This window comes from Rhinopithecus roxellana, chromosome 19 (genome assembly GCF_007565055.1).
Source record: "Rhinopithecus roxellana isolate Shanxi Qingling chromosome 19, ASM756505v1, whole genome shotgun sequence".
Taxonomy (NCBI): domain Eukaryota; kingdom Metazoa; phylum Chordata; class Mammalia; order Primates; family Cercopithecidae; genus Rhinopithecus; species Rhinopithecus roxellana.
Window position 1 is genome coordinate 64,347,059 of NC_044567.1, and position 26,743 is coordinate 64,373,801.

General features: G+C 57.1%; 1 protein-coding gene across 3 annotated transcripts in view; it reads left to right on the plus strand.

Annotated features, from left to right (window-relative positions):
* SEPTIN9 (septin 9) overlaps positions 1–26,743 on the plus strand; it is a 214,333-nt gene that overhangs the window by 79,795 nt on the left and 107,795 nt on the right. Inside the window, exon 1 of one of the 3 annotated variants that reach the window (XM_010381901.2) lies at positions 6,545–7,179. The exons of the other annotated variants lie outside the window; for them this stretch is intronic. Coding sequence (XP_010380203.1) covers positions 7,125–7,179 — 55 coding nt within the window. The 5' untranslated portion in view covers positions 6,545–7,124. Of the gene's footprint in view, positions 1–6,544; positions 7,180–26,743 lie in introns of those variants that run through there. 3 annotated transcript variants of the gene reach the window in all.

A 26,743-nucleotide genomic window follows, 5' to 3' on the forward strand; every position in this document is an offset into this window, starting at 1 on the left:
TTATACCTCAGCAGAGCCACTGGTGGACTCCCAGGCATCTGAATTTGCTCATCGAAAAACTCACCGGATGTGCAAATAAACCAACACTGTTCAGGAGGCACAGCCAGGGTTCTGATGGTGAGGGATCATCTTGGAGGGGTCATAATTCTCACCCAGTCCTTCAGTCCTTCAGTCCTCTGTGTATGCAGCCCCTGACCACCACCACCACCCCGCCCCCACCACTTGCTCCCAGGGTTCCATCAGGTTGGATATTATTGCAGTAAAATGTAGCAACAGGAGGTCCAGGCAGTGCTGCAGTCCCTGGTCATATCATCAGAGCCAGCAGGCAGCAGGGCTGGGGAACTCCAAGCTGATTCAGTCCCAAGTGCTGGAGTGGGTAGCTGGGATGAGGTGGGGGTGGGGAACCGGGGAGCCATGGAGCAGACTGTTTGCTGTGCTGAAGGCCAGGAGCCTCCTTGGGAGAGCATGAATTTAGAACACTAATACTTTGTTTAAAAAGTCCCCTGCCTTGGAGATAAGAGCTCAGGCCGCTGTGGTCAGGTTTTGCTGTAAATGTTCTGCACAAAGCAGGCTGGGGGGATCACTGGGAAGTCTGGGGAACAGATTGGTCATGTGCTTCTTTGAGTGAAACCTTATGGTTGCACTGAATCGGCCAGGCAGAGGGTGTGATGGGTTGTGGTAGCCGCATCCCGGGTCACAGTCAGGCTGAATGGGGAAATTCAAACTCAGGTGGCCTGAAAGAGACTTAGTGGTCCACAGCCTGGTAGCTGCTCCCAGTACAGGTGATGTAAAGGGAGAAGGGGTTCCAGGGGCTTGGCCTTGGTGGAAACCATGCACTGTCCATGATCCTGGGCACGTCGAGGCTGGGGCAGGTCTGCCTGGTGGCTGGCAGAATGCACATGAACAGTCCATGTGTGTTCTGAACATCCCGTCTGCCCCTTTAGGTTCATGCCCCATCGGGAGTCTCCCGACTCTGCCATTCTGCAAAGGAAACTGCACTTTGTCATTGCACAGGATTGAACAGGTGTGTGTGGAGTCCCTAAAGCCAGTGTCTCCAGGGGTCTCACAGGACACTGAGAGACTAAAGTGTCCCCTGAGAGACTCAAGTGACGGCTGGGCGCGGTGGCTCACGTCTGTAACCCCAGCACTTTGGGAGGCCGAGGAGGATGGATCACTTGAGGCCAGGAGTTCAAGACTACCCTGGCCAACACTGTGAAACCCTATCTCTACTAAAAAACAAAAATTAGCCAGGCATGGTAGTTGGTGCCTGTAATCCCAGCTACTCGGGAGGCTGAGGCAGGAGAATTGCTCCAACCCCGGAGGTGGAGGTTGCAGTGAGCCAAGATCACTCCACTGTACTCCAGCCTGGGCGACAGAATGAGACCATCTAAAATAATAATAATAATAATAAATAAAAGCAAGGACTTGAACAAATATTTACACACCCATGTTTGTAGCAGCTTTATTCTCAATTGCTCAAACGTGGAAGCAATGGATGTACAAAGTGTGTGTACACACAGTGGAATATCATTCAGCCTTCAGAAAGAATGGAATTCTGTCACATACTACGTGTGAACCTTGAATAATGAACCTTGAAGACCTCATGCTCAGTAAACCTGTCTCACAAGGACAAATATTGTATGATTTCACTTACATGAAGTCAGATTCATAGAGAAATTGGAATGGTGGTTGCCAGCAGCTAGGGGAAGGAAGGATGGGGAGTTACTGTTTAATGGGGACACAGTTTCAGTTTGGGAAGTTGGATGGAGAACGTTTTGGAGGTGGAAGGTGTGGATGGGTGTACAGTGTGAATGTACTTAATGTCACTGGACTGTAAACTTAAACATGGTTAAAATGGTAAATATTTGTTGTTGTTGTTGTTGTTGAGACGAGCCTTGCCCTGTCACCCAGGCTGGAGTGCAGCGGCGTGACCTTGGCTCACTGCAACCTCTGCCTCCTGGGTTCAAGCGATTCTCATGCCTCAGCCTCGCAGATAGCTGGGATTATAGGCGTTTGCCACCACACCTGGCTGATTTTTGTATTTTTAGCAGAGACAGGGTTTTACCATGTTGGCCAGGCTGGTCTCGAACTCCTGACCTCAGGTGATCCTCCCACCTCAGCCTTCCAAAGTGCTGGGATTACAGGCGTGAGCCATGATGGCTGGCCTAAAATGGTAAATTTTATATTACATATATTTTATCATAGTAAAAATGCATTGCTCTATTAGAAAAATATATTGCTTTGTTAGAAAAATGATAGATTTATACAATATGAATTAAATTACAAGTTATGAAGAAAAATTAAGCAAAAAATTAAAAAATTACTTATAAGTGATTATATTTAAAACAAAAGATAATAAATACACACCTTTCATCACCTCTTAGGTTTTTTGCAACATTTAACTATTGTCTGTCCTGTTGCAGTTACATTCTTGAGGCTGTATTTGTATGATGGAAGCACTATATTGGTGGTAACTAAATATCTCTTCCCAGTCTCACCTCCAATGATGTCATACGAATAACTTGAAATTGGCCGGCTGGGCACGATGGCTCATGTCTGTAATCCCAGCACTTTGGGAGGCCAAGGCAGGCAGATCACCTGAGGTCAGGAGTTTGAACCCAGCCTGGCCAACATGGTGAATCCCTGTCTCTACCAAAAATACAAAAATTGCCAGGAGTGGTGGCAGGTGCCTGTTGTCCCAGCTACTTGGGAGGCTAAGGCAGGAGAATCACTTGAACCTGGGAGGCGGAGTTTGCAGTGAATCGAGATTGCCCGACTGCACTCCAGACTGGGTGACAGAGCAAGACTCTGTATCAAAAAAAAAAAAAGAAAAAGAAAAGTAAGAAATTGGCCAAGGCAGAAATATTGACACCATGGGAATAGGCAAGTGCTACAAACCGGGAAATCGAAATCGAGTGTTGTTGCTTTTGCAGGTCCCGGGTGGCCAGTTGTTGACCGTTAGCTGGCACACCCCTGGAGGAGGGAGGCTTAGACTGATTCGCAGATGGACTCTGGTAGAAACGCAGCATGGTTTGGATACAGAGGGTGAGGGAAAGAGAGGAGTCAACAATGGTGCCCAGAGACTTGGCTTGACCGACTAGGTGGATGGTAGTGCCGTTTCCTAAGATGAGGGGCTGTGGGAACTTGAGGGGCTGTGGAAGGCCCTGCCAGTGATGGACCCAGGGCTCGGCAGCTCAGGGGGGCCTACTTTGTGTCAGGCCACACAGAGACAAGACCGTCTGGGCCCTGCCCTTGGGAAGTCTCCGTCTGTGAGGACACAGCCCGCCACCTAATGGGGTGTCCCGTCTGGAGCGTTGGTGTCGCGGGGAGAGAGCCCCCCACCTTCCTCCGCTCCCTGAGCCTCTTTTGCTTCATCGCTTCCCTGCCAGCGGAGCCTCTCCATGGAGGCCGTGCCTGGAGGCGGGTCACAGACATGGATGTGTGCGCCAAACGCTGCTTCCTCGTGGATTTCCTCCCCACTCCGTTCCCACGCTTTGTAAGCTTCATTTCTCCGGGGCCTGACCTGTGGGGTTTCTCTCCAGACCTGCTCCTTCCCGTTTCCAGAAAGGCCCACAGGGGCTTCCTGTGGCTCTCTTGCCTGTCCCCATCCCCCTTCCCTCGGGACAGTGACTTGCCGGACGGGTGGGCTACCCACAGGAGGTTTGTGATTGCTTAGACATCTTTGCTGTATAAAGCTTTGACCTCAAGGTATGATGCAGATGGGAACTAAGGCATGAGTTTCTCCTGGCCGCCGTAACAACTGTCAAAACTGGGTGGCTTATAGCAACGGGAATGTGTCCTCTCACAGTTCTGGAGGCCAGAAGTCTGAAATCAAGGTGTGAGCAGGGCCAGCGTCCTCTGACGCCTCCGGGGGAAAACCTTTCCTTGCCTCTTCCAGCTTCTGATGGCCCCAGGTGTTCCTTGGCCTGCGGCTGCATCACTCCAGTCTCTGCCTCTGTCTTCACAAGGCCTTTTTCTGTGTCTGTACTTTCTTTTCTGTCTCTTAGAAGGACACAGCATTGAATTTACGGCCCACCTTAATCCAGGATGATCTTATTTTGAGATCCTTGCCTAAATTCTTTCTGCAAAAACCCTTAAACAGAATCAGGTCACATTTGAGGTTCCAGGTGGGCAGATCTTTGCTTTGGGGGGATCATCATTCAGCCCACTATAGGTCTTCTTGTGCACTGAAGACGCGGGCGGTCCCTTTGGCCAGGGCTGCAGTCGGTCTTGCCTTCTCTTGTGACCTTGGAAGAATGCACCTTGCTGGATGCATAGGCCTTTATAGTTCTTTTGTTCTTGCCAAATTTTAGCTCAGTTTCCTCTCTGCTGCCGACGTGCATCTTCTCCACCCAGTCCCCCTTCTGGGACTGTATGTTTAGGCCCCGAGGCCCTAGGAAAGAGGGTGTGGGGGCCTCCTCACTACCCTGTAGCAATCAGGCCTTATTAAAATCCTGGAGCTCCAGACTGGACCCAGCCCTTAGCTATGATCAAAGGACAGCCCGGGATATGATTAAAGGGCTAGAGAAAGATGATTTAGGCTGAGAAAGAGAAGGCCAAGGAGCAACTGGATTGTCCTTGAATTTGGAAAAGGTAATTATGACTTGAAGGGTGGTGCCCAGCTGTTTCCCATCTCCTCTGAGGACAGGGAAAAAAATGGAAATAAATGATGTACAATTAGAGCAGTTGGTTAGATACGAGGGTGAACTTCCTGGCTGGGAGTGTGGCCAAGCCTTGATTTGGGTTTCCTGACAGAGCTCGGGGAACCTTCTTACCTGGAGGTTTCTAGGCCTGGTCATGTGGCTCTGAGTGATTACATTGAAGGGGCAGCGGCTGGGGCTGGAGCTGGTGGGCTGTAAGCACAGTCACGCAGGCATGGGCACTTTCTGGCTGCCCTCCTGCCATTGTCCCTTGGGTTCCCATTTTGGTGAGGCGTGCACCCTGGCGGGGCTCCCCAGGGAACTAAATATGTTTGCTGCACTGTGCGTGGAGACGGAGAATGTACAATTGGCTGACCATGTGCTAATCTGGTGGAACTCCATGCCAGCCCTGGGAGAGAACAATTGCATGGGTGTGTCCACACTCACCAGGTGCTTTTTAGAAAAACACTAGAGAATAATGCTGTGGCTTAGGATGGCTGTTGTGCCGGACCTGGCATCTTCCCAGGGGCTGTGTTGTTGGACTGAATTTCTTAGGTACTGGACCCCCAAATCCCCAAATGTGGCATGGACAGGTGGCTCAGTAGGGGCTGGACTATCCGATAGGCCCAGGTGCCAGAGTTCAGACAAGAAATACCCTGGCCTGGCATGGAAGATATGGGGTGCTATTAATGGCAGCAACGGCCCCATTTCTGAAACCCGGGCTCCCAGGCAGACGAGGGTGTGCACGCATCTGAAATGTCTGTGGTTTTGCAGTTCCCATGTCCACAAACTCACTTGGTTGAAAATAGTTCAAAATATCCAAAGCATGAGGGAGGGAGTGACTGCTTTTCTTAAAAAGGAAGGACTTGATTTCATCTACTTAAAAAGCCACCCAAACCTAGAACATTTTCCGCAAGAGACCTCCCGCGCCCCACCTCTCCAGAATGGCTGGGGAGTCTCAGCACTCCTGCACATTTGGGATATTTCAGAGTGGGTGGGGAGGGGCAAGCGGGCAGCGAGCGACCCTAGACCCAGGATGAGCTCTCAGGCACTCCGGGGCCACACACTCAAGGGACTGGAGTGCAGTTGTAGCGTTTGCGGCCTGCTGCTGCCGAGGTGGGGGTGTTGTTCCCTGCTGTGAATTCTCACATGGCCCCTGACTCTGGGCAGAGGCCGAGAGTCTAAGGTACTAAGGTACGGGGTAGCAGGAAGAGCATGCAGAAGAGGGTTTCTGGCTTTCCAAGGCGAGTGGAAGAAGCGCCTCTCTCTGTTGTAGGTGACACACCTGGAGGGCCCTTCTTGAGGATGAGAGCCTGTTGCTTCTCAAGTTCTGTGTCTAACCCAGGTCCCCAGGTCTACCCCAGCCCCTCGGCCCTGCCTGCCTTGTGGGTAATACAGTTTAATGGTAGAGACGCTGGCCTGGAGGTAAGGCTAGGCTTCAGGTTAGGGCCCAGACGGGAGGGAGCAGCCCCTGGGGCAGCTCCCTTTCTGCTCACTCACTGCCTAGCTCCTTCCTTCACACCTTCGGAAACCTCTGCTCCTGACTAGGTCTACTTCCTGCTCTCAGGAGGCCCTTATTGTGGAGGGAGGCGGCGCCTGTCCCTGGCTTCTCTGACAGCCGTGTTCCATCCCCGCCCTGTGCCCCTTCTCCCGGACAGTGCCTTCTCCAGGGCCCACTCACGAGGGTGCAGCAGTGGCCCCGGGGTGGTGGTCGTGGTGGGGGTGTTAGCTGCAGGGGTGCCCTCGGTGGGTGGGAGTTAGTGGCCTCTCGCTGGTGCCATGGGACTCGCGTGTTCGCCCTGCGCCCCTCGGCTCTTGAGCCCACAGGCCGGGATCCAGCCTGCCAGCCGCGTGCGCCGCCGCTTAACCCTTGCAGGCGCAGAGTGCGGCGGCGGCGGCGGTGACAGCGAACTTTGTTTGGCTGCCCAAATACAGCCTCCTGCAGAAGGACCCTGCGCCCGGGGAAGGGGAGGAATCTCTTCCCCTCTGGGCGCCCGCCCCCCTCGCCACGGCCCGGCCTCCACATCCGCCCACATCTGGCCGCAGCGGGGCGCCTGGGGGGAGGGGCCGAGGCCCGGTCTCTCGCCGTCCCCTGGGCGCGGGCCAGGCGGGGAGAAGGGGGGCGCTCCGGTCTTGTGCCCAGGACTGTCCCCCAGCGGCTGCTCGGGCCCCAGTCCCCCAGGCCCGGCCCTGACAGGCGGGCGGAGCAGCCAGTGCGAGACTGGGAGGCCGGCGCGGGTGCGGGAACCTGATCCGCCCGGGAGGCGGGGGCGGGGCGGGGGCGCAGAGCGCGGGGAGGGGCCGGCGCCCGCCTTCCTCCCCCATTCATTCAGCTGAGCCTGGGGGCCGAGGGGCTCCTCCGGCAGCGAGCTCTGCACTGCAGGAGCACGGGCGCGGCGCCCCAGCCAGCGCGCAGGGCCCGGGCCCCGCTGGGGGCGCTTCCTCGCAGCTGCCCTCCGCGCGACCCGCTGCCCACCAGCCACCATGTCGGACCCTGCAGTCAACGCGCAGCTGGACGGGATCATTTCGGACTTCGAAGGTGGGTGCTGGGCTGGCTGCTGCAGCCGCGGGAGTGCTGGAGACGACCCTACGGGTGGGCCTGGCGCGGGACGGAGGTGCGCCCGGGGCAGGCGGGACCCCCAATCCAGGCGCCCTCCTGTCGAGAGCGCCGCACGCCCCCGGCCCTGTACCCGCGTCGCCTACGTGGGGGACCCTGTTGGGGGACCCGCGGGGACCCCGTGCGCCCTCACAGGACCCTGCGCTCGTTCTGCGCACTGCCGCCTGGGTTTCCTTCCTTTTATTGTTGTTTGTGTTTGCCGAGCGACAGCAACCTCCTCGAAGGCTCGCGGGGCTGCCTCAGAACTCTCCAGGGCGCACAGTTTCACTCTGGGAAATCCATCGGCCCCCTCCCTTCGACTCTCCCCAGCGGCTCTCGGGCCCCGCTTGGACCCGGTAACAGGATAGGGAGGTCGTTCCTCACCTCCGACCGAGTGGACAGCCGCGTCCTGCTCGGGTGGACAGCCCTCCCCTCCCCCACGCCAGTTTTGGGGCCGCCAAGTTGTGCAGCCCGTGGGCCGGGAGCACCGAACGGACACAGTCCAGGCCATGGCAGGGTCCAGAGTGGGATGTCCCATGGCCCCCTTCCAGGCCTTGGGGACATCCTTATCCGCCTCCCAGAATCGGGCTGTGGGGGGCAGAAGGGGCCTGCGTGCGGGCAGAGAGAGCATTTTGGCTCTCTCCTGTCTTCGGGGTTTACTAAATGTGTTGGGACTTGCGGGGCTGCTCCGTCCAAGCCCGGGTCTGGCGTTCGCGTCCCTGAGCCTGTGAGTGCGTGCGCTTTCCTGCGTCCTCGTGACTCCCGGTGCTGGGGCTCTGCGTCCTGCGTCCGCGGGAGTAAATACGGCAAGGCAGAGGGGAAGCTCACACAATGGTCTCCAGCGCTCTGGGGCAGGGCTTCTGAGGGGCGGGCCTGCCTCTGCCGGGACCTGGAGCCCCCGCCCCTCTGAGGGGCTCCTAGGCCGACTTGGGCAGAGCCCTCTGGTGGGCCGGGAGGGGGAAAGTCTGTGTTGAAATGAGCAACTGTCCAGGTATCAGGCCAAGCTGGGACGTGACCAGCCTGAGGTCCTCCCCGCTCCATGGCCAGAACCAGGGCTGGCATCTGGGTGTCCTGAGCCCAGCTGCCCCCACGGCCCACCTGGGGTCAGCCCCATCTGGGTGGGGGAGGCGGGGCCTCCTGGGGGGACCAGAACCTTGGCTGGATGCCAAGCAGAGTGCCAGTGGCTGTTCTTCAGGGCTGGGCCTGAGGAGGGTGTGGGGCGGGGAGGGACGGGAGGGGGTTGTGATCCAGTGGCCGCTTGCGCTGTGCAGAGTGTGAGCTGGAGACATCATACCTACTTTGTCAGCTTAGTGGTGGAAGCACTTTTTCAGGCTCTAGCCCTTTGCATCCATGCTTCCCAGAGGGAGGGGAGGTCTGGGTCTGCAGAGCTGGGAGGGTTTGCTATTCCCGCCTCCACTCCACCGCCACACCCCCTCATCTGGACATCTTTGGGCACATGCTTATACCGGGGTCTGCCTAGGTCCACTGTGTTCCGTTGAGCCTCCTGCAGGCCCCGAGTGAATGTGGCCTCCCTGCCCCTGCCTCTTTGCAACTCTTCCCTGCGACCGCTCCTGCAGGGGCCTCCCTTGTCCCAAATGTCCAAGTGGCACGACTTAGCCGGTCTGACCACTTTCCGGTAAGCCCTTATGGAGAGAGGCCCTGTGTTCTGCGGGCCTCTCCTCCTGCCTGCGGGATCGAGGTCTCTGCTCTCAGTTCCTAACCGGAAGTGTTGGGTCCCTGGTGGGATTTCTGGGGAAGAACTCTCGGGGCTCAATGGGAGCCCTGTGGCGGGAGGGGAGGCCAGGGTTTGGGGTTGTGTTGGTTGTACAGCTGTCACCATTTGCACCACGAAAGTTGTTAGTGCCCCTGCCTCGAGTCTCTGGGTATAACTCCACCCTCGCCCCCGTGCACCTCCATCTGGAGCTGCTTCTGCGGCTGCCTCCCAAGCCAGTTTCGTGACCCTGTAATTTAGTCCAAGACAATGGGCTCATTGAGACCATCCTGGTACAACAGTTGACAATCCTTTGGCTCTGGGGGAAGGTTTCTCAGCCTCTGGGGGTGGGGCCTTGATCTGCTGGCTCCCTGTGTGTGTCAGTCTCCCCCTTGTGTACCCTGAATGGTTTTGCTGGGAATTCCGGTTTTAGAGCCATCAGGTGGCCCGAGTGGATGGGTGTGAGAGTGTGTGTGTGTGCGTGAGTGTGCGTGTGCATGGGGGCTGACCTGGGGTGTGGAAAGTTGGCCCTCCCTGGTGCCCAAGGAACGTGGAGTATAGTTGGGGGGTGGGGGTGTGTATACAGGAGATGGACAACCTTGGGTGGACAGACGGACATGGGAAAGGGATGATTGGAAGTGGAGGAGAGAGTATGATTCAGCCCAGCCAGGGGTGATACAAACAGGCAGCTTCCAAATCAGGGTGGAGAAAGGTCGCCACTAGCTAGCAGCGGAGAAGTCAGTATGGAGGAGGCGGACCTTGAGGGAGAGTAGGAATTGGGTTGCGAGAGGAAGGAGAGCCTTCTGGCCAGCAGCAGCTGGCAGCAGTGGGGGAGGCCGGAATGAGCTGGCTGGAGAGGGGGCTGGGGCATAAGGAGGGGCCTGCCTGTGAAGATCAGATGGGCCGGGCTGCGGAGGGCCAGGCATGCCCGCTGGGAGTGCAGCTGGTCCACGGGAAGCATCTGGAGTAACCGGGAACGGGCGCAGGAGCGGTGCAGCGGGAGCACAGGTCTCTTTCCGGGGCGGCTCACCTGGTGTCTTGGTTCCTGCAAGGTAGGCTGAAAGGGTGGGGAGGAAACTGCCAGCTCCTCGCAGCACTGGGATGGTGGCCCCACGGTTCCTGAGGCCAGCGGATGTGGGTGCCTGTCACCATGTGGGTTGCTGAGGGGCGGAGACTCCAGGGGCCCCAAAGCAGGACGAGCTCTGAGCCATGGCATCTCTGGGAGCAGTTTTCCAATTGAGCAGACGTCTAGGCCTGGAATCCTGTAATGAAGGCCACAGGGCCCTGATCAGGGTGTTCTGGGAGGTTTAGAACTAGTGGCAGGCAGTATGCAGGGTAGAGGGCAAGTGACCTGGCATGGGGAAAGGGGTAGGTGCCCAGGCTGGCACAGCACACCCCCAAGGAGCAGGTAGACGGGAAGCCGTCCGTGGGCCTGTGTGTGTGCTGGGAGTTAAAATTCTGCCAGTGTCCCATGTCCTGGGCACATCTACCCCCTCCCTCGGGAGCACCTTTCTCTTCACCTTTTCCTTCCCTGCCTGTCCCCTTCGCCCAGGGCCTTCCCCATCCCTCCCGTCTTGGGGACAGAGGGCACCATGGTGTTATGCTCCATTGCCGATGAGTTGCACGGGGATTCAGTCCTTCTGCTGTCCTAGCCGCGTCCTTCAGGCTCAGCGTTCCCAGGAACGGAGAGGGGATCAGTGTCTTCCATGGACTCCAACTTCCCGCATCCCGCCTTTGCTCCCACTTCAAGACAGGTCTCCGGACTTCAAGGTCTTAGGGCTCTGTGAAGGCCCCCTACGTAGCAGCAAGGAGAATGTTTTGTATTTTGCTGATGAGATTTTTAGAGTCTTATTTTCCACTTTTCCACTGTACAAATGGGCCTCCAGACGACTGCAGCACCCGCCACTGCCCGTAATAGGGTGACAAGAGGGATGACCCTTTTCTCTTTCTCCCTTCTGGTTGGTGGAGGCACGGGGCTGGCGGACGGCATGTACTTTCGTGAATTCAGGCCAAGTCTGTTATCGCAAACACGATTACAGCTCGGGTCTTTGTTTAACAAAAGCCTTTCCAAGTGCCAGCTGTTGGCCTGCATTGCTCAGCGGTGTTTGCTGTAACCAGATTTGCACACAGAAAAAATCCAAAAGTCCTTGATGTTTGTTGAAACAATCTGGCCCAGGACCCACGTGCTGAGATCCCAGAGCTGTGTGGTATCTGAGCTTCTCCCGAGCCCCCACTGTCGCCCAAGGAGGACCCCCAGAGCTGTGTCCTGGAGGCAGAGCAGGCTGTGGGACGGGCTTCTGGGTGGGAAGGGCCATGTGGATGTGCCTTCTTGCTCTAGAGTCCCGACACTTCCGGGACGTGGGAGCTGGTCCTGGCTGGATTCAGGTGCCTTTTTCCTCCCTAGAGAAAGGCCCCGTTGCTTGGTAATAGGTGCAGACCTGTCCCTAATTAATGCCTGTAGGCCTCTTGCGTGATGAATCCTGCCTTTCAGCCAAGACTCAAGGCCTCCTGTGAATACTGCCTCCCTGCAGTTTGAGCTTTTGTGGTGGGAGGCAGGAGCCATGGGGAGTGGGGGCAGGCCTCTTGCACGGGTCCCACAACCACTGGCAGCGCTGACTTGATGCTCTTTGAGTTCAGAGCCGGGGCCAGACAGACCCACTGTCCTGACTGCAAGCTGGTTCATTTAGAGGGGGACGGACACAGCACCAGGCAGCAGACAGAGGCACTGTGATCAGCCTTGCAGCTGGGCTGTGGGTTACCTGGGCTGGATGTCCGGGAAGAGGCAGGTGGAGGTAAACGCCAGGACACCCCTGCAGTGACTGGGTGAACGCAGGCTGGAATTGATTTCTGCAGGCTGTGGCTGTCCAGGAAGGTTTTGAATGGGGCTAGTGGACAGTTTGCATCCAGAGGGGCAGTGCTTTGGAAGAGTAAGGGGTGCAGCAGTGCAGGGATGCCCAGGCTGCCCTCACTCTGCCGTTGGAAAGCTGGGTGGCTTAGGTTTCTTCAGTTTCTTTGCCCGTTTCCCTGCCTGCACAGTGGGGTTAGAAACAGCTGTCTTCGAGGGTTGCTGGCGGACTCAGTGAGATGCAGCCCATGGTGCTGAGCACAGGGCCTGCCACCTAGGGGTGTGGTGGGTGTCGCTGCTGGTGTCGCATCTGGGTGGGAAAAGGGGGCATTTGCAAAGGACAGGTAGGTTTGGATGCTTAAACATACAGGTCTGGGGATGGGAGGTCTCAGGCAAAAGCCTGTGTGATGCCACTGTGTGAATGAGGCTGGACAGCGCGGTCACCACTAATTATGGAAAGCACGGCAGACACCAGTGCCTGTAGGGCCCGCCTGGGGGTCCCTCTGAGCCCAGTGCAGCCATGGGACCCCTCTTTTCCTGCCTGGCTGACACTCTGGAGGCTGGAGTCATGTCGGCTACAGGTTCCTCTTACTGGGAGGTTGTCCTGGTCTTCCCTGTCACCCTCTACCCCCACCCCCACCCCGGAGTGTCACAGATGGATGGACCATATGCCCATCTGCAGGGCCAAGCGCTGACAGTGAGGTGAGCACTTGCTGGATGACTGGAGCATGAGGACGGCGGGGGTGCTGGCAGCCTGCTTTCGGCTCTGCAGCCTGGCCTTTCCCTGAAAAGCGGTTGTGGCAGGGTGTGTGTTGCAGGGAGTGGTGTCCACTGCTCTGAACATTCTCATCCAGCAGGCCTCTGCAAGGGCCCAGGTGAGTGTGGTGCAGAGCTGGGCAGGCAGCTGGAACAGTCGCATCTTGTCCAGTGGTGAGACCAAGGGCTGATGGACCAAGGCTGCGTGCTGCTCGCCCAGCCCCTGGACCCATCCACTGAGCACCCTACACCCCCACACTGGGCCCGGGGTGTCAGCAGGTGGAAGGGGGACTGGGTGCCTGGAAAAACAAACCTACCAGAGCCTGAGTCCCCAGGGGTCAGTATCAGGCAGTCACCACAGTGCCTGGTACACAGTGGCCACCTGGTCTCTTCGGCTGTCTTGGTGGTGGAGAGTGTACTTGGTGGCCACACATGACGGGCATCACCCAGGGAAATGCAGATATGCAAATTGTGCACTTGTCTGTAGGAGTCACAGGGACTTCTCAGCCTGGCGACTTGTGGCCTCTGCCTGCCTGTGGGGAGAGAAGTAGCTGTCCCCTGATATCCTGGTGCCAGGAGAGCAGAGCTAGGATCTCCTCCTCTTCTCCACCTCCCATTTCTTGCATGCCCAGGCATCAGGGGAGGTCACATTCAGGGATGAGGCTTAGCCACCAGGTTCAGGGCCTCACTATTGCCATCTCTTCCCTTTGCCAGCCAGCCAAATGCCCCTCCCTCACCGTGCTGGGGATGGGGCTGGCCTGTTCCTCTGAAGTCTCCTTGGTGTATAGCCTAGGCTGGAGCCCCAGGCAATTCCACCACCCTCTCCTCCCCCTGCTTTTTTTTTTTTTTTTTTTTTTTTTTTTTTTTTTGATTCATCCCAGAAACCCAGCCAAAAACCAAGTTCCTGTGCTCTCCCTTGACAAAGCCACTGAGGAAAAATGGTCAAACACTGGCTTTCTTTCCAAAGCCCTCTTGGTTTTTCCCAAATTTGGAGGCTCTGAGTTGCTTATGAGACCAAAGGGTCCGGAACTCTCTGAAACACAGTCACAGAAGTGGGAGGATTTGTCATCTCGCCAGCCAAACAGACCCACCAGTTGGCCCCTAGACACCCCCAGGCGCCTGGGGGCATTTCTGGGCTCAGGCTGTTTAATTTGGTCTGCAGAGCCCCAAGCTCCGTTTAGACTGGGCCAGCAGACGCTCTAGAGACTTCAAGTTTGTTGTCGTTTTTAAAAGTCCTGCCAATGCCCAGAAACTTAGACAGAGGGACAAGAAGATGACCTCGATGTCGGCTGGGAGCATAAACAGCAAGACCCCCCACCCCCATGCCCGCCCCCACTGCCCCTGTAGCTAGGTCTCCAGGGATTGCCTGTGTCCGTGGGGGAGGCCGGGAATGCAGGGCTCAGACTCTACTTGGCTTCTTGTATTTTTTTGTTTTTTCTTGTCCATCTTCTTTCTCTGAAATTTCTGGATCTCCTCCTACAGGCTTTGGCACTCCGTCTCCCCTGGCATCTCTGGGCCAACTGGGGAAACCATCATTTGTCCAATATCTGGAAAATCAAGGGGCCTGGCCTTAAACACATTGCAGTGCCCTCCTCCCCACATGGCGTCGAATTTCCTGTGTCCTCAAAGCCAGGAGCCCGTGCCTTAGATGTGGGCGATGAAGCCTTGCAGACACTTGGAGTGGCTTTCCTGGGAGTCTCCTTGGCCTTCTCATCCACCTGCTTCCCCCTCCCTGCCCCAAACTCTGGCCACAGCCTCGGAGGGGTCTTCTGAGTGTAGGTTAGCCTCCAGGTGTAAAGTTGGGGGGCAGTTACCCCACATCCCCCTGTCTTCAAGGGGTGCTCCCAGGGGCTCAGGTCTTGGGTGATGGTGGAAGGGTGGGGTGGGGAGTAGGGCATTATCTCGTGCCACCTAGGTATTATGTAGACTCTGAATGGGCAGTTCCCAGGAGCTGGCTTTTCCTTCTCACCCCTTCCACAGCACTGCCCCCTGAGGTGTTGGAGCTCTCTGGAACCCTTTGCAGCCTGTGGCAGGTCTTTTCTGATTCTGTGCCTGGTTTCGCAGCCTCCAACCCATAGCCAGTGGCGTGAAAGGCATTCCTGGCTGGCTCTACCTGCGGACTGTGTAGACAGCAGTTCCCTGGGGCAGGGCCTGGGGGTCCTAGCACCTCCTTGTGGGACCCCTTGGGCATGAGGGAGGGAGCCACCTGGGCCACAGACAGACCCCCTTCCTGTCTCCAGGAGGTTGAGGATGGACCTGTCTCATCTTTCTTTTTGGTGGGAAGAGAGCAGTCCTGGGCATGGGGAGTGTGGCCTGGACAGAGCCACCTAGCCTCTCCCCTCCCCCAGGCAGGGCCCTGGAAGATGGAGATGGTTCTGCTCCTGCTATGTCAGCAGCCAGCAGTCTGGTGGATTTCCATGCAGTCCAGGCAGGATCTCCTTCTGTCCCCACCCCCCACCCCATGTGCAGGAAGCTGGTTCCAAGCAGGGACCCTTGGCCCTGCTTTCCACGTGGGTGGGCAGTTTCCCTGCGAGGGGCAGGCCAGGCCCCTGCCCTATGTCCCCCAGAGACCGATGTTATCTACAGTAAGAGCATACAAGTCTTTCTGGCTCCAAACCAGGCCTGGAGGGGCGGCCTTCTCCTCTGTCCTCTGCCTCTTGCCCCCCATTAAAGGTCAGGGAATGGAGTGCTCTGTACGTTTGCTGGGGTTGGGTTTTTTCCTTTTTTTTTTTTTTGAGACGGAGTCTCGCTATCTCCCAGGCTGGAGTGCAGTGGCGCTATCTCGGCTCACTGCAAGCTCCACCTCCTGAGTTCACGCCATTCTCCTGCCTCAGCCTCCTGAGTAGCTGGGACTACAGGCGCCCGCCCCCACGCCCGGCTAATTTTTTGTATTTTTAGTAGAGACAGGGTTTCACCGTGGTCTCGATCTCCTGACCTTGTGATCCGCCCGCCTCGGCCTCCCAAAGTGCTGGGATTACAGGCGTGAGCCACCGCACCCGGCCTGGTTTTTTCCTTTGGTTTAAAATGAAGGGCTAGAATCCCTGGTGTGGACTGCACGATGAGGGGTATTCCTTGGTGTCCACTTGCCGAGTGTTACTGCTGAATGCCCTGCCAGGCTAGGAGCGTCACTGGGGGTGGGAGAAGCAGTTGGCTTATTTGTTTAGCCGTCCATGGGTACCCCAAGGGCCAGCTCTGTTTCAGGCACTGGGGGTCTAGGCATGGGCTCAGGAGAAGGGGTAGAACAGGAGGGCTTCCTGGGGGAAGGCTTCCTAGCCAGAGACTGGGGTAGGAGTTTGCCAGGCAGATTTCTAGGCAGGTGATGCTGGCCAACTTCTCTTGCCATTTTTTTCTTTTCTTTTTTTCTTTTTTTTTTTTTTTGAGACAGAGTTTCGCTCTTGTTGCCCAGGCTGCAGTGCAGTGGCATGATCTCAGCTCACTTCATCCTCCGCCTCCTGGGTTCAAGCAATTCTCCTGCCTCAGCCTCCCGAATAGCTGGGATTACAGGCGCCTACCACCATGCCCAGCTAATTTTTGTATTTTTAGTAGAGACAGGGTTTCATCCTGTTGGCCAGGCTGGTCTCGAACTCCTGACCTCAGGTGGTCTGCCCACCTTAGCTTCTGAAAGTGCTGGGATTACAGGTGTGAGCCACTGCGCCTGGCCTTCTCTTGCCATTTCTGCAGACTCATGGTTTGTGTGGAAGACTCTGTTTGTCTGCCTGGCACAGCTGCCCTCAGCACTCAGGTGGGAGATGGGGGAGAGGGCTATTGGTGCCAGCACAGGTCATGGCATGAGACAGGCTCCTCCAGCCAAGCGGGGTGCACTGCAGCATTGGAGGGGCCCTGCTGTGCACGAGATCCAGACTCTGCATCTGTGCTCCTCCTCAGGAGGCCTGGAGGGCTGGCAGGGACCTGGGCTGTGAAATAACCCAGGTGGTAGAGAGGCGCTGTTGGAAGGGCAGAGGGGGCTGCAGGTTTGAAGCAGCGAGCTTTAAACCCTGGGGCTCCACCAGAAAACCTCAGAAAGGGATGCTTTGCTTTTTTTCTAAACTACAAAAGAAACCCTTGGCCGCCTGAGCCCCTTGGGGGCGGGTGGGGGAGGAGATCCTTCATTCGCACCTTTGCAGGCCCAGTGTTGTGCAGAGGAAGGAGGGTGGAAGCAAAGGCGGGGTCCCTCCCTAGCGCCCCTGCCCTGTCTGGTTGCTGCTCCCAGCCCCCTACTCCTGGCCCGGAAACATGGAATCCTGGGCCAGCTGGGGTAGGGGGCACAGAACGGAGACCCTGGTGAGGGAGGAACTCTTCCTGCAGCCCTGGCTGTGGCCAGAGCACGGCCAGGATGGGAGGACCTCACTCAAATATTTACATCTCTCCTAATATTTAAATGATGGAGCAGGCTCCTGCACACAGCTGCCCTGGAGCCAGCTGTCGCCTGCCCTACCCTCCTTCTCTCCCTCCCTCCTTCTCTCCCTCCCTCCCTCCTTCCCTCCTTCTTGCATTCTTTGTCTCTGACCCAAGTCCAGGCCCTTCCAGCTGTTCCCTCGTTACCCACAGGCACCTCCTCTGAGCTTCTCCTTGTTATTTTTCATAACCATTTCCTTTAATTGAGCACCTGCTAGGTGCCAGGCCCTGGGCTGGTACTTTGTATATAAGGTCTCTTTTAATCCCGCGAGAGCCCAACAAGGTAGATTGGGCTGCCGAGGCTCCAGCACTGGAAGGCCGGCCCGGGTCCTCCTAGTCCACACTGCATCCTTCCATCACTCCCCACTGCGGAGACCTGTTCCCTGGCCCCTGGCTGAGCCCGATGGAAATCTCTGTCTACTAGTCCTTGGAGAGTGGGGATGGCTGGGGGTTCTGACCCTGGGGTTTGACGAGGGCTGCCTTTGCCCCACTTCAGCCTGGCTGCTCTTCCACTCAGTGTCCGTGTTTGCAAAACCAGAACAACAGTGTTGTTACCTGGCAGGCTAGCTGGGAGGCGTGGGAGAGGGTGCACGGAGGGGCTGAGTGAGGTGTCAGCATCGTGGGGATCTCCAAGGGTAGCTTTCCCAGGCCCAGGGTGGAGTTGAAGGAAGAGAGCGCGATGGTCCAGCGTGCCGGTTCACGTCTGGCCTTGCCCTTGCCCACACGGCAATGTGGGGGAGTCATCAGCCTCTCAGTGCCTCAGTTTCCCATCTGTGAAATGGGGACAAGAGTAAATCACTGTCTTCAGGTATGGTAAGCACTCATATACATTGACTATTGCAGGATGAACACAGTGAACCCTTCTTAGGCTTCTACTACATGCCAGGCAGGGTGCCAGGCCCTAGTGGAGAGGGGACAATGATGGGCAAGCTAGCTTCTGCCCTCCAGGGCTGTCGAGCCGGGAAGAAGGCGCCGGCTGCCCTGGCTGTGACCCAGAGCGGGGTGACTGGCAAAGAGGCTGGCTGGGGGCTGCTCCCTCTCCTGCCTGTGTTCCATGGCAGGGTGTTAAACTGGCTTTTATCATGGATTTCCAAGGCCCTGACTGTGGGACCGACCTCAGGCAGATTTTAGGACCTTGTGACCTTGTTCCCGCTCATCATTCAGGCCCTTGTCCTCCGCAGTGCCCAGCACACAGAGACTTCTGCATGTCCTTCAGTGTGTGACTGACCCTGGAGCTGAGACTTGGCGGCTGAGGCTGGACACTGTCCTTGGATAACTCCCGGGGAGGTGGGGGCAGGGTGGGGCTGTGAGCCGGCAACTCCAAGTCTCCAGCAGCCTCCAAATGGAGGCTTTCCTCTTGTGGGATTCTCAGGGGGAGGGAGGAGGGGATGGGCGAGATGAGACTTGTGGGTCTTCAGGAGGACAGAGGTTCACACCTGCAGCTCCCCAGAAACACTTCGGTGTGCCCAGGCTCACCCAGCCTTCCTGAACCAGAACCATCAAGAGTTGGGGACCAGCAGTCCATTTTTTAGCAAGATCCAGAAATGATTCTCCTGAACAGTTCGAGCTGAGAATGACATATCTGGAATCAGAACATTAGAACTACAGAGGAATCGAGAGAACGGGCCCAACATGTGTAGGGACCTCAGCCACATAGCGCCACAGGGAGAAAAGCACCCAACATTGTCACTGTATGAACCTGTTTTAAACACACACACACACACACGTGCACACACACACACACTCCCCAGTAAAGAGTGGAAAGACATTTGTCAGAATATTGATGGAGGTTACCTGGGTTGTGGGTGTATAGATCTTTCCCTTTGTTTTTCTGCATTTTGCAAATTTTCGGCCTTGTGCCTAAATTCCTTTTACAGTCAGAAAAAAAGCAATAGATGTTATTTTTAAAAGTTCGTGGTGGCTCGTGCCCATAATCCCAACACTCTGGGAGGCTGAGGCAGGAGGATTCCTTAAGCCCAGGAGTTTGAGACCAGCCTGGGCAATATAGGGAGACCCCCGCCCCCCCCCCCGCCTTTTTTTTTTTTTTTTTGAAAGAGTTTCACTGTGTCCCAGGCTGAAGTGCAGTGGTGTGTTCTTGTTTCCCTACAACCTCCTCCTCCCAGGTTCAAGTGATTCTCATGCCTCAGCCTCCTGAGTAGCTGGATTACAGACACTTGTATTTGTAGGATTTGAGAATCCTACAAGAGGAAGGCCTCCATTTGGAGGCTGCCGGGGACTTGGAGTTGCCAGCTCACGGATTTTTTAGTAGAGACAGGGTTTCACCATGTTGCCAGGCTGGTCTCAAACTCCTGGCCTCAAGTGATCCACCCATCTCGGCCTCCCAAAGTGCCAGGATTATAGGCGTGAGCCACCACACCCGGCCACAGGAGACCGCTTCTTAAAACAAGAATAAAAATAAAAATAAATAAAAGTTCCCTGTCAAAAAGAAAAACACATCACCCAGCCTAATCTCCCCCGGGATTGGGAGATGAGGAAGCAGAGGCCGGAAAGTGTCACGTTTCCTGGTCACTGGCAGTCAGGGCACCTGAGGCCCGAGCTGGTTCTCTCCTGCTCCAGGCCTGGGGTGTCAGGTGGAGCTCTGCTTTGCCCAAAGGTCTAGGTGCCTCTGCCAGCACTGCCTGCTTCTGCATTTTTGGCCACAAGGAATGTGGGCCAAAGGCAGGATGCTTGACCTCTGCCCAGGAGGGTGAAGCGGGCTGGTCCTCCTTGTTCCTGCTCCGAGGCCCCTGCGGCTGTGCCTTTGGAAATTGCTGGCCTGAGCTAGTGTGCGGAGCTGGGACAGACCTCATCGTGGCCCTCATGGGGTCATTCCACGTCCGGGCTGGAAGGGATCTTTCGGTCCAGCCCTTCCTGTTCCTCACCGGGAAACTGAGACCAGAGAGGTCATCTGCCTGGCCCGGGGTGGGGTGTAGATGGCGCTTGTGACTCCCGCATGCCACGTGCAGACAGTCCCTCACCTGTGGGCTTCCTATACAAGCTGGGGACAACTTGGCCGAAACCTGCGATATAATCAAGAGAAGAATGACTCCTCCCGCAGCCCTGTGCCCCACAGGCTCCCTCCTGCCCCCACCCCTCCCGCAGCCCTGTGCCCCACAGGCTCCCTCCTGCCCCCACCCCTCCCGCAGCCCTGTGCCCCACAGGCTCTTTCTCCTGCCCCCACCCCTCCTGCAGAGGGGCCTCATGCTGGTGGGTGGGTCCCTGTTGCTGCAATGGGCCTGGGCAGTTTCTGGGCAGTGGAGGCTTGGCTGTCTTCCTGTCCAATGTCTCCTGTAGCCCACGCTGTCCGGGAAGGGCTGGGAAACGCTCAGCCACTGGGGACTTCACAAGATGGGTATCCGGGAGGTGCTGATTGGCAGGCCTGGCTCCCGTGGCCCGCAGGCAGGTCAGAGGTCACAATGCTGAGCTGGGCTGAGTTGGCAGCTCAGGGCAGTGGGGGTGGGGGTACCTTGCTCAGCTGTGGTTTGGCACCAGGGTTTGGAGCTTACTGTAACAACTCCTTCAGTTTTTCCTTCTCTCATAGGCCACCAGCAGAATTGAGGGGCCCTCTGTTGATGAGGTGTGGCCTGGGAGGGGGTAGTTGTCTGTCCAGCTGATCCTTGTGGACAGGTGACCACAGGCTCCCTGCCCCGGGGGTTTGGGGGAAAGATCGGGGAGGCCTCTCTGGCTTCCCTACTTGGAAGGAAAGTACGGGTAAAGGGAGATGCTTTACAGGGACACATTTCAGCCAGGTAACCTCTGGGCATGCTGGGGGCACAGTGCCTGCCCTGCCCACCAAAGGGGTCAGTTCTCTCCAGGATTTTAGCTTCAGCCTTCAGTGCGGGGCAGATGAGCATTCGGAGGCCCGGAGCACTCATATCACGAGAGAGAAGAATAAATTGCCACCACCTGGAAGCTGTGACTGCACGGGCACTGAAGAAGATTAAAGAGAAGAGTGAGACACACGGGTGACCTGAAAGTCCTGGGGTCGGTGTGCTTAGCCCAGATAGCTGGGGAGCTTCGGGTACCAGGCCTAGGAGGGGACGAAGACCCCCGTGACAGTTTGCTGGGGCCGCTGCAACAAAGCCGCACGAACTTTGGGGGCTTAAAACGGTTCTGGAGACCGAAAGTCCAAAATCAAGGTGTCGACCAGGCTGATCCTTTGGGGGCTCTGAGGGAGGCTCCGGCCCAGGCCTGTCTCCCAGCTTCTGGTGGCTCCCGGGCGCTTCTGGGCATGTAGATGCATCACACCACTCCCTGCTCCGTCTTCACGTGGCCTTTTCTCTGTGTCTCTGTGTCTTGTAAGGACGCTTGTCGTTGCATTTCGAGCCCACCCTAAATCCAGGATACTCTCATCTTGAGATCCTTTATTGTGTCTGCAGAGACCCTGTTCCAACTCCTGTCACATTCACAGGTCCGAGGGCTAGGGCTCTGGCATGTCTTCTGGGGGTCACTATTCAGTCCACTGCAGCAGCTGATCTTAGGGGAAGCAGAATGTTCTAGGCTTGGGGTGAGTGGAGGGAGCGCTGAGTGGGGAGCAGGAGACCAGGTTCGAAGAGACCGCGGATCTCTTCTGTCTGATGAGGGCATGATAAGGTTCTTATCTCGGGTCCTCTGAATGGCGGCTGCCTCTGAGGAGACCCTTTCACCTGGACCTGCCCCTCCAGAAACCTCTGCTTAGGTCCAGGTCCCAAGGTGGATGGTAAGAGGCGGCTCTCTCTGCCACTCTTGATGGGTGAGTGTGTGAACAGGGCTGGGAGCAGGACACTTGTCATTCCTGTGGACAGATTCCAGAGGCTCCTGAATTTGCTGCTGGGGAAGGTGCCTGATCTGGCCTGACCCCCCCACCCCCCAACTCCCCCTTCCCACCCCCCCTCACCAACCCTAATCCCAGCGCTTCACTTCTCCAAAGGCAGGTGCTGTTCCCTGGACTTCTCAGCAGCTACCCCCTACCCCAGACCCCTCTCTTGTTGGCCCCTGTGGTCTCAGTGCCCACTCCTCTCTGGGCTACTGGCCCCTCCTCCATCACGAGTCTTCTGGGCTGAAGTGGGGGGCCCCCTGGCTGTGTCTGGCTCTCGGGGTATACCAGGGGTCCCCCCAGGGGCCCGCCCTGCCCGCTAGGTTTCCAGGGAGCTTTTCAAGTTCTTAGTTGGGCTTGATTGAGTTTCCCAGGTGCGTTGTCTCAGAGCAGGAGGGGCCCCGGCCAAGTCCGAGAGTCCCCTCAGTCACACCCTGGGCTGTTTGGAGCAGCCGGCAGCCCATCTTCTGGTGGCCCTGCCTCTCTCTGGTTACCCCTTCTGGAATCTTCTGCATCCAGTTGCGGCCTCTCCTACACAGCAGACCCACCATCCCCTCTTATCTGTGATTCTTTGTCAACCTCCTCATGTCTTTGAGGATGGAGACCAGGTCTCCCTCACCCTGGAGTTCAGCAGAACCTAAACCAGGCAGATCCGTGTAGGTTCACGTGGGGGCTCTGTGACCACTGTGGCTCTGCCCTCACCTCCAGCCCAGCTTGGTGTGCTTTGGGTCATGTCATTCAGTGCTGGTCCCCTAAACCTCTCCCCTGGCTCTGCAGGCCTGGGAAGCAGCTGGCTCCTGGGTGCAGCTATGAACAGAGCCTGAACTCTGCTCCCTGGGGTCACCGTCCCCTGTAATTAGGCTGCAGCTCATATTGGCTCGGGCAGAGGCCATCTGCCGCCCGCCTTGGGGCCACAACACAGAGAGCCCTGTGATTAATGGAGGCTCCACCTGGGCCAAGTGGCCCCTGGTGTTAGGCTTTTTCTTTTTTCTTTTTTTTTTTTTTTTTTGCATTTTTAAAGTGCTTGTAACATTTCCCCTCATCGACAATGAGATGAGGAGGGAGGGAGGGGTGGCTTCTCTGCCCAGGCAGGTCAGGAATGGTCACCGCCTGTGTGTGCAGTGACAGGTCTGGGGACAGACAAAGGAGAGCTTGTCCGGGAGGCTAGACCCTCACACCGATGCCTCCTGTGCCTGGCAGCTCAGTCCCGGGCTTCAGAGCAGACACTGACCAACGGGCTCCTCAGGGTCTCCAGGTCCGGGTCCTGGTCCCCGGCAGAGCTTCCCATCCATGGGAAGGGGCACAGGACAGCCTTGCTGGCTCCTTGCGGGGCGCTGGGATGTACTTCTAAGAGTGGCATGCGTGAAGCCCGGGGTCTGGGCAAAGGAGTGTTTGGGGAAGCGTCTGCTGTTGTTGGAGGTTGGGGGGTAGAGGGGAAGGAGGGGCAAGCGGTGGGCTGAGGAGGTGGCTGGCCACCCTTTGGTGGGGACGAGGGGCTATGAACAGACCTGGAGCCAGCGGCACGTTTCCCTGTCTCCAGAATGGAGGACGGAGAGCTGCCAGAGAGGCCCTGGCGGGGTGTCTGGGGCCACCTAAAGGACGTGGGTGGATTAAAGCTGAGGAAAGCCTCATTTTGGGGGACTCCGTACTTAACCTTTGAGGCCCTCAGAGCTGCAGCCTGTGGTTTTTCGAAGTCAATCACTTCCCAGGGCCTCCCTCCTGCCTTCAGCGACTGCCATTTATCAGGGAGTCTTTGACCCAAGGAGACCTGGAAGGTCATCTGGTCCCTCTTCTATCCCCAGGCAGGCCACACCTAGACCCTCCCACACAGATCCGTCCTCACACTTCTGCTGCCTTCCACAAGGAAGGGAGGGTGGGCGGCCCTCTCACCCAGGCCCTGGTGGCCCCACCCCAGCCAGGAAATTCTTCCTCTTTATCTGCCTCACATCTCTTCCCCTGCGGCTTCCGCCCATTTCCCCTCAATCTGCTCCTAGTGGAGCAGCCAGCAGCTGGTTTAAAACCCGGGGGTGGGGGGTGGGGGGTGGGGGGAGCGCTAGACCAGTGCATCACGTCTGAGTGTGTGCCAGATGCGCTCCCATTCCCATAACTGATTTAGTAAAGAAAAAAGGAAGTCCAGCAACTTAGCGCGACTTTAAAGTCTGCCTGGAATGACCCTGTGGCTGCCGGAACCAGGGGCACACGGTAGATGGGGGAGCAGGCACAGAGAGGCCTTCGTCCCAGATCAGTCGCTGTGGCCCTCTTGGAGGCTAGGCTGTCTTTCAAGAACAGGACCCAAGGCTCTGGGAGTGGTGGCCTCCTCTGGAGCCTTTCCTGTGGTCCTGGTTCTGCTCTGCATAACGAGAGATGGCTTGGAGCAGAAGCTGCTACGTGGCTGTCCCAGGTGCCTGGCACGGCTACAAGGTGGCTCCCTGACTCTGGATATGGTTACTCCAAGACCCTTCTCTGGTGGGGCACAATTCTGGCCCCAGGTAGGGTGGCCATATAACTTACTGTCCCTTGGGGGACACTTGCGAGTGAAAGGGACCCTTGAATGATTACGGTGGGACAACAGATGTGAGCTGGGATTGTCCCGGGAAGGCTGGATGTATGGGCCCCTTGAGCCAGAGGAGACACAGCAGAAAGCTCTGTGGCCGATGGGACCCAGCAGGAGAAGGGCCCGCCGAGGCTGGGGCAATGCGCTTGGCCACTGTGAAGGGCCTGTGTGAGCTGATGGCTGGCGAGAGGGCGGTGGGGCGAGGCTGCCTCCTGCCAGGCTAGACCAGCTCCAGGGTACCCGTATCCCCTTTCCAGAGCCAGTGAATCCGTGGCTAGAAGGGGCTTCAGAATTGACAGGACACTCAGGGAGTCGAACGGAATGGTGTGAGTGGCCACAGCAGGCTCAAGGCCTCCTCTGCTTTCTTTTCTGTGTTCTGTTCCTGGGGTCTATATCCGGGGGTTGCTGTAACAGAGTGCCACAACCTGGGAGCTTGCAAACATAGCTTCCGGCGGCTCCTGGAGATTCCCAGCGTTCCTTGGCCTGCAGATGCATCACCACCATCTCTGATCTCTGGCCCCCGTCGCCACGTGACTTTCTCCCCCTGCCTGTGTGTCTTTCTCCTTTTCTGTCTTTTATAAAGATGCTCACCATTGGATTTAGGGCCCACTGAATTCAGAATGATCTCACCTTGAGATCCTTACCTTAGTTACCTTAATTACATCTGCAAAGATCCGTTTTCCAAATAAGATCATGTTCGCAGGTTCCAGGAGTTAGGACGTAAGACATATCATTTTGGGGGACACTGTTGAAACCACTACATTTAGTAAATTCAGAGTTGGTGCCAGTGTCCCCTGCGGACACCGTAGCAGATTCTGGAAGCTACTTGTAAAGGAATCCGTAGGACTTCTTTTCCCTTCTGGCTGTGTGGCTGGGCTCGGGAAAGCTGCTGGTTCAAGCTGGGGCTGGTTCAGCTGGTGCTGGCTTGCCAGGTTGTTAGAGAGCTTTATCCAGGGAGAAATTAACATCACAAAGTTGGGGGATAAGAGAAGGTTTGGAATCCCAAGGGCTGACTGTTGAGGTCGGCTGCCCACCCCTTTGTGTTCCATCTTAGGGGGACCCAGGGCTGCCAGGGCTCCATTTCTGGAAGGAATACTGTGGGCGCTGTGCCCCATAGGCAGGGTGGAGGGTCCCCTTGCAGCCAGCAAGCTGCTCTTCCTGTAGCGTGCAGAGGGAAGGAGGAGGCTTGTTTATTTCTCTTGGCCTCAGCCGAAAATCCAACCACAGGCTCTGGCACAGCGCAGACCTGCTCATTCTCACATCATTGCGGAGTGAGCCAGGCCTCCTGGGTGGGGTGATGATGAGCAGGAAGGACCCCCGGAGTGCCTGGGACTTCTCGGGCCCAGGGTTGCCAGAGGCAGAGAGAAAGAAGCCTCCTCCTAACCCTTGAGCAAAGATAGTCATCAGAATCCATCAGATGGGGTAGGGTGACCTCAGGGTCACCCTGAGTGGCCTCCTGTGGCTCTTCCCTGGGTGCCGACCTCCCTGGTGCATTTGAAGTGCAGGGATACTGTTGACGCTTCCTGCACCTCCATCCAGGGGTTGGTGGAAATGGTTCTTTTCCCCCTTGTCCAGAGGCACCAGTCAGACCCTTGGTAAGATTGCAATCTTACAGGGTGTTGAAATGTAGGCCTGCATCCAATTGGAGAGTCAGGGAGCAGGGGCTGTGTGGATGATGCCCCCAAGTCCCAGACCTCAGTCGACGGGCCACGTGTGCAGATAAGCCTGGGCAGTCAATAACCCTTGGCCACCAAGCTGGCCTCCTGCAGACTGGGCCGGCACTGGAGGCGGGTCTTAGCTGCTAGCGCCATGGCCCAGCCAGGCCTGGCCTTGGGAAGGCAGAGGGGAAGGGGACTGGGAAAGGGATTGAGCTGGGGGTGGCGGCACCCCGGTTCTTCTCTCCCAGACCCTCGGCAGGTGTGAACTATCTGGGTGCGGCTCTCTAAGGAGGGAGTGCCTCCGCCTTGATGTGGACTCTACCTTCTGTTCACGTTGTCCCTGTCCCTAAACAAACGTGGCCGGGGGGCCGACCTCCCTTGACACTGCTGTTTCCTGGCTTCCCTTTGCAGGCTCCGCTCAGCTTCACTGCACCTATTTTTAAGCCCTTCCTTTTGGACTGTTTTGCTTCCTGAGAACACGCCCCTCCCTATCACCCCAACTGTGTCCTCCTCCCTGTCCGGAGCCTGCTCCACCTGCCCCAGGAGCCACCTCCCTCCTCCACCAAGCAGCCCAGGCCAGGGGTGGGGCTAATTTGTGTCCCTCCAGAAGCAGGTCCTGAGACAGGGATTTCAGTGGGAGGGGACACCAGGGGATGCCCGAGTGTGGGAATGGGCCGGGCAGGGAATCCAGCCAATAAAGGGTGCCTCATCAGCTCATTGTGACTACAGGTGGCTGCCCAGCCCCCATACCACACAGCAGGGGGAGACTGTAGACCGTTCCCCCAGCCTTGGC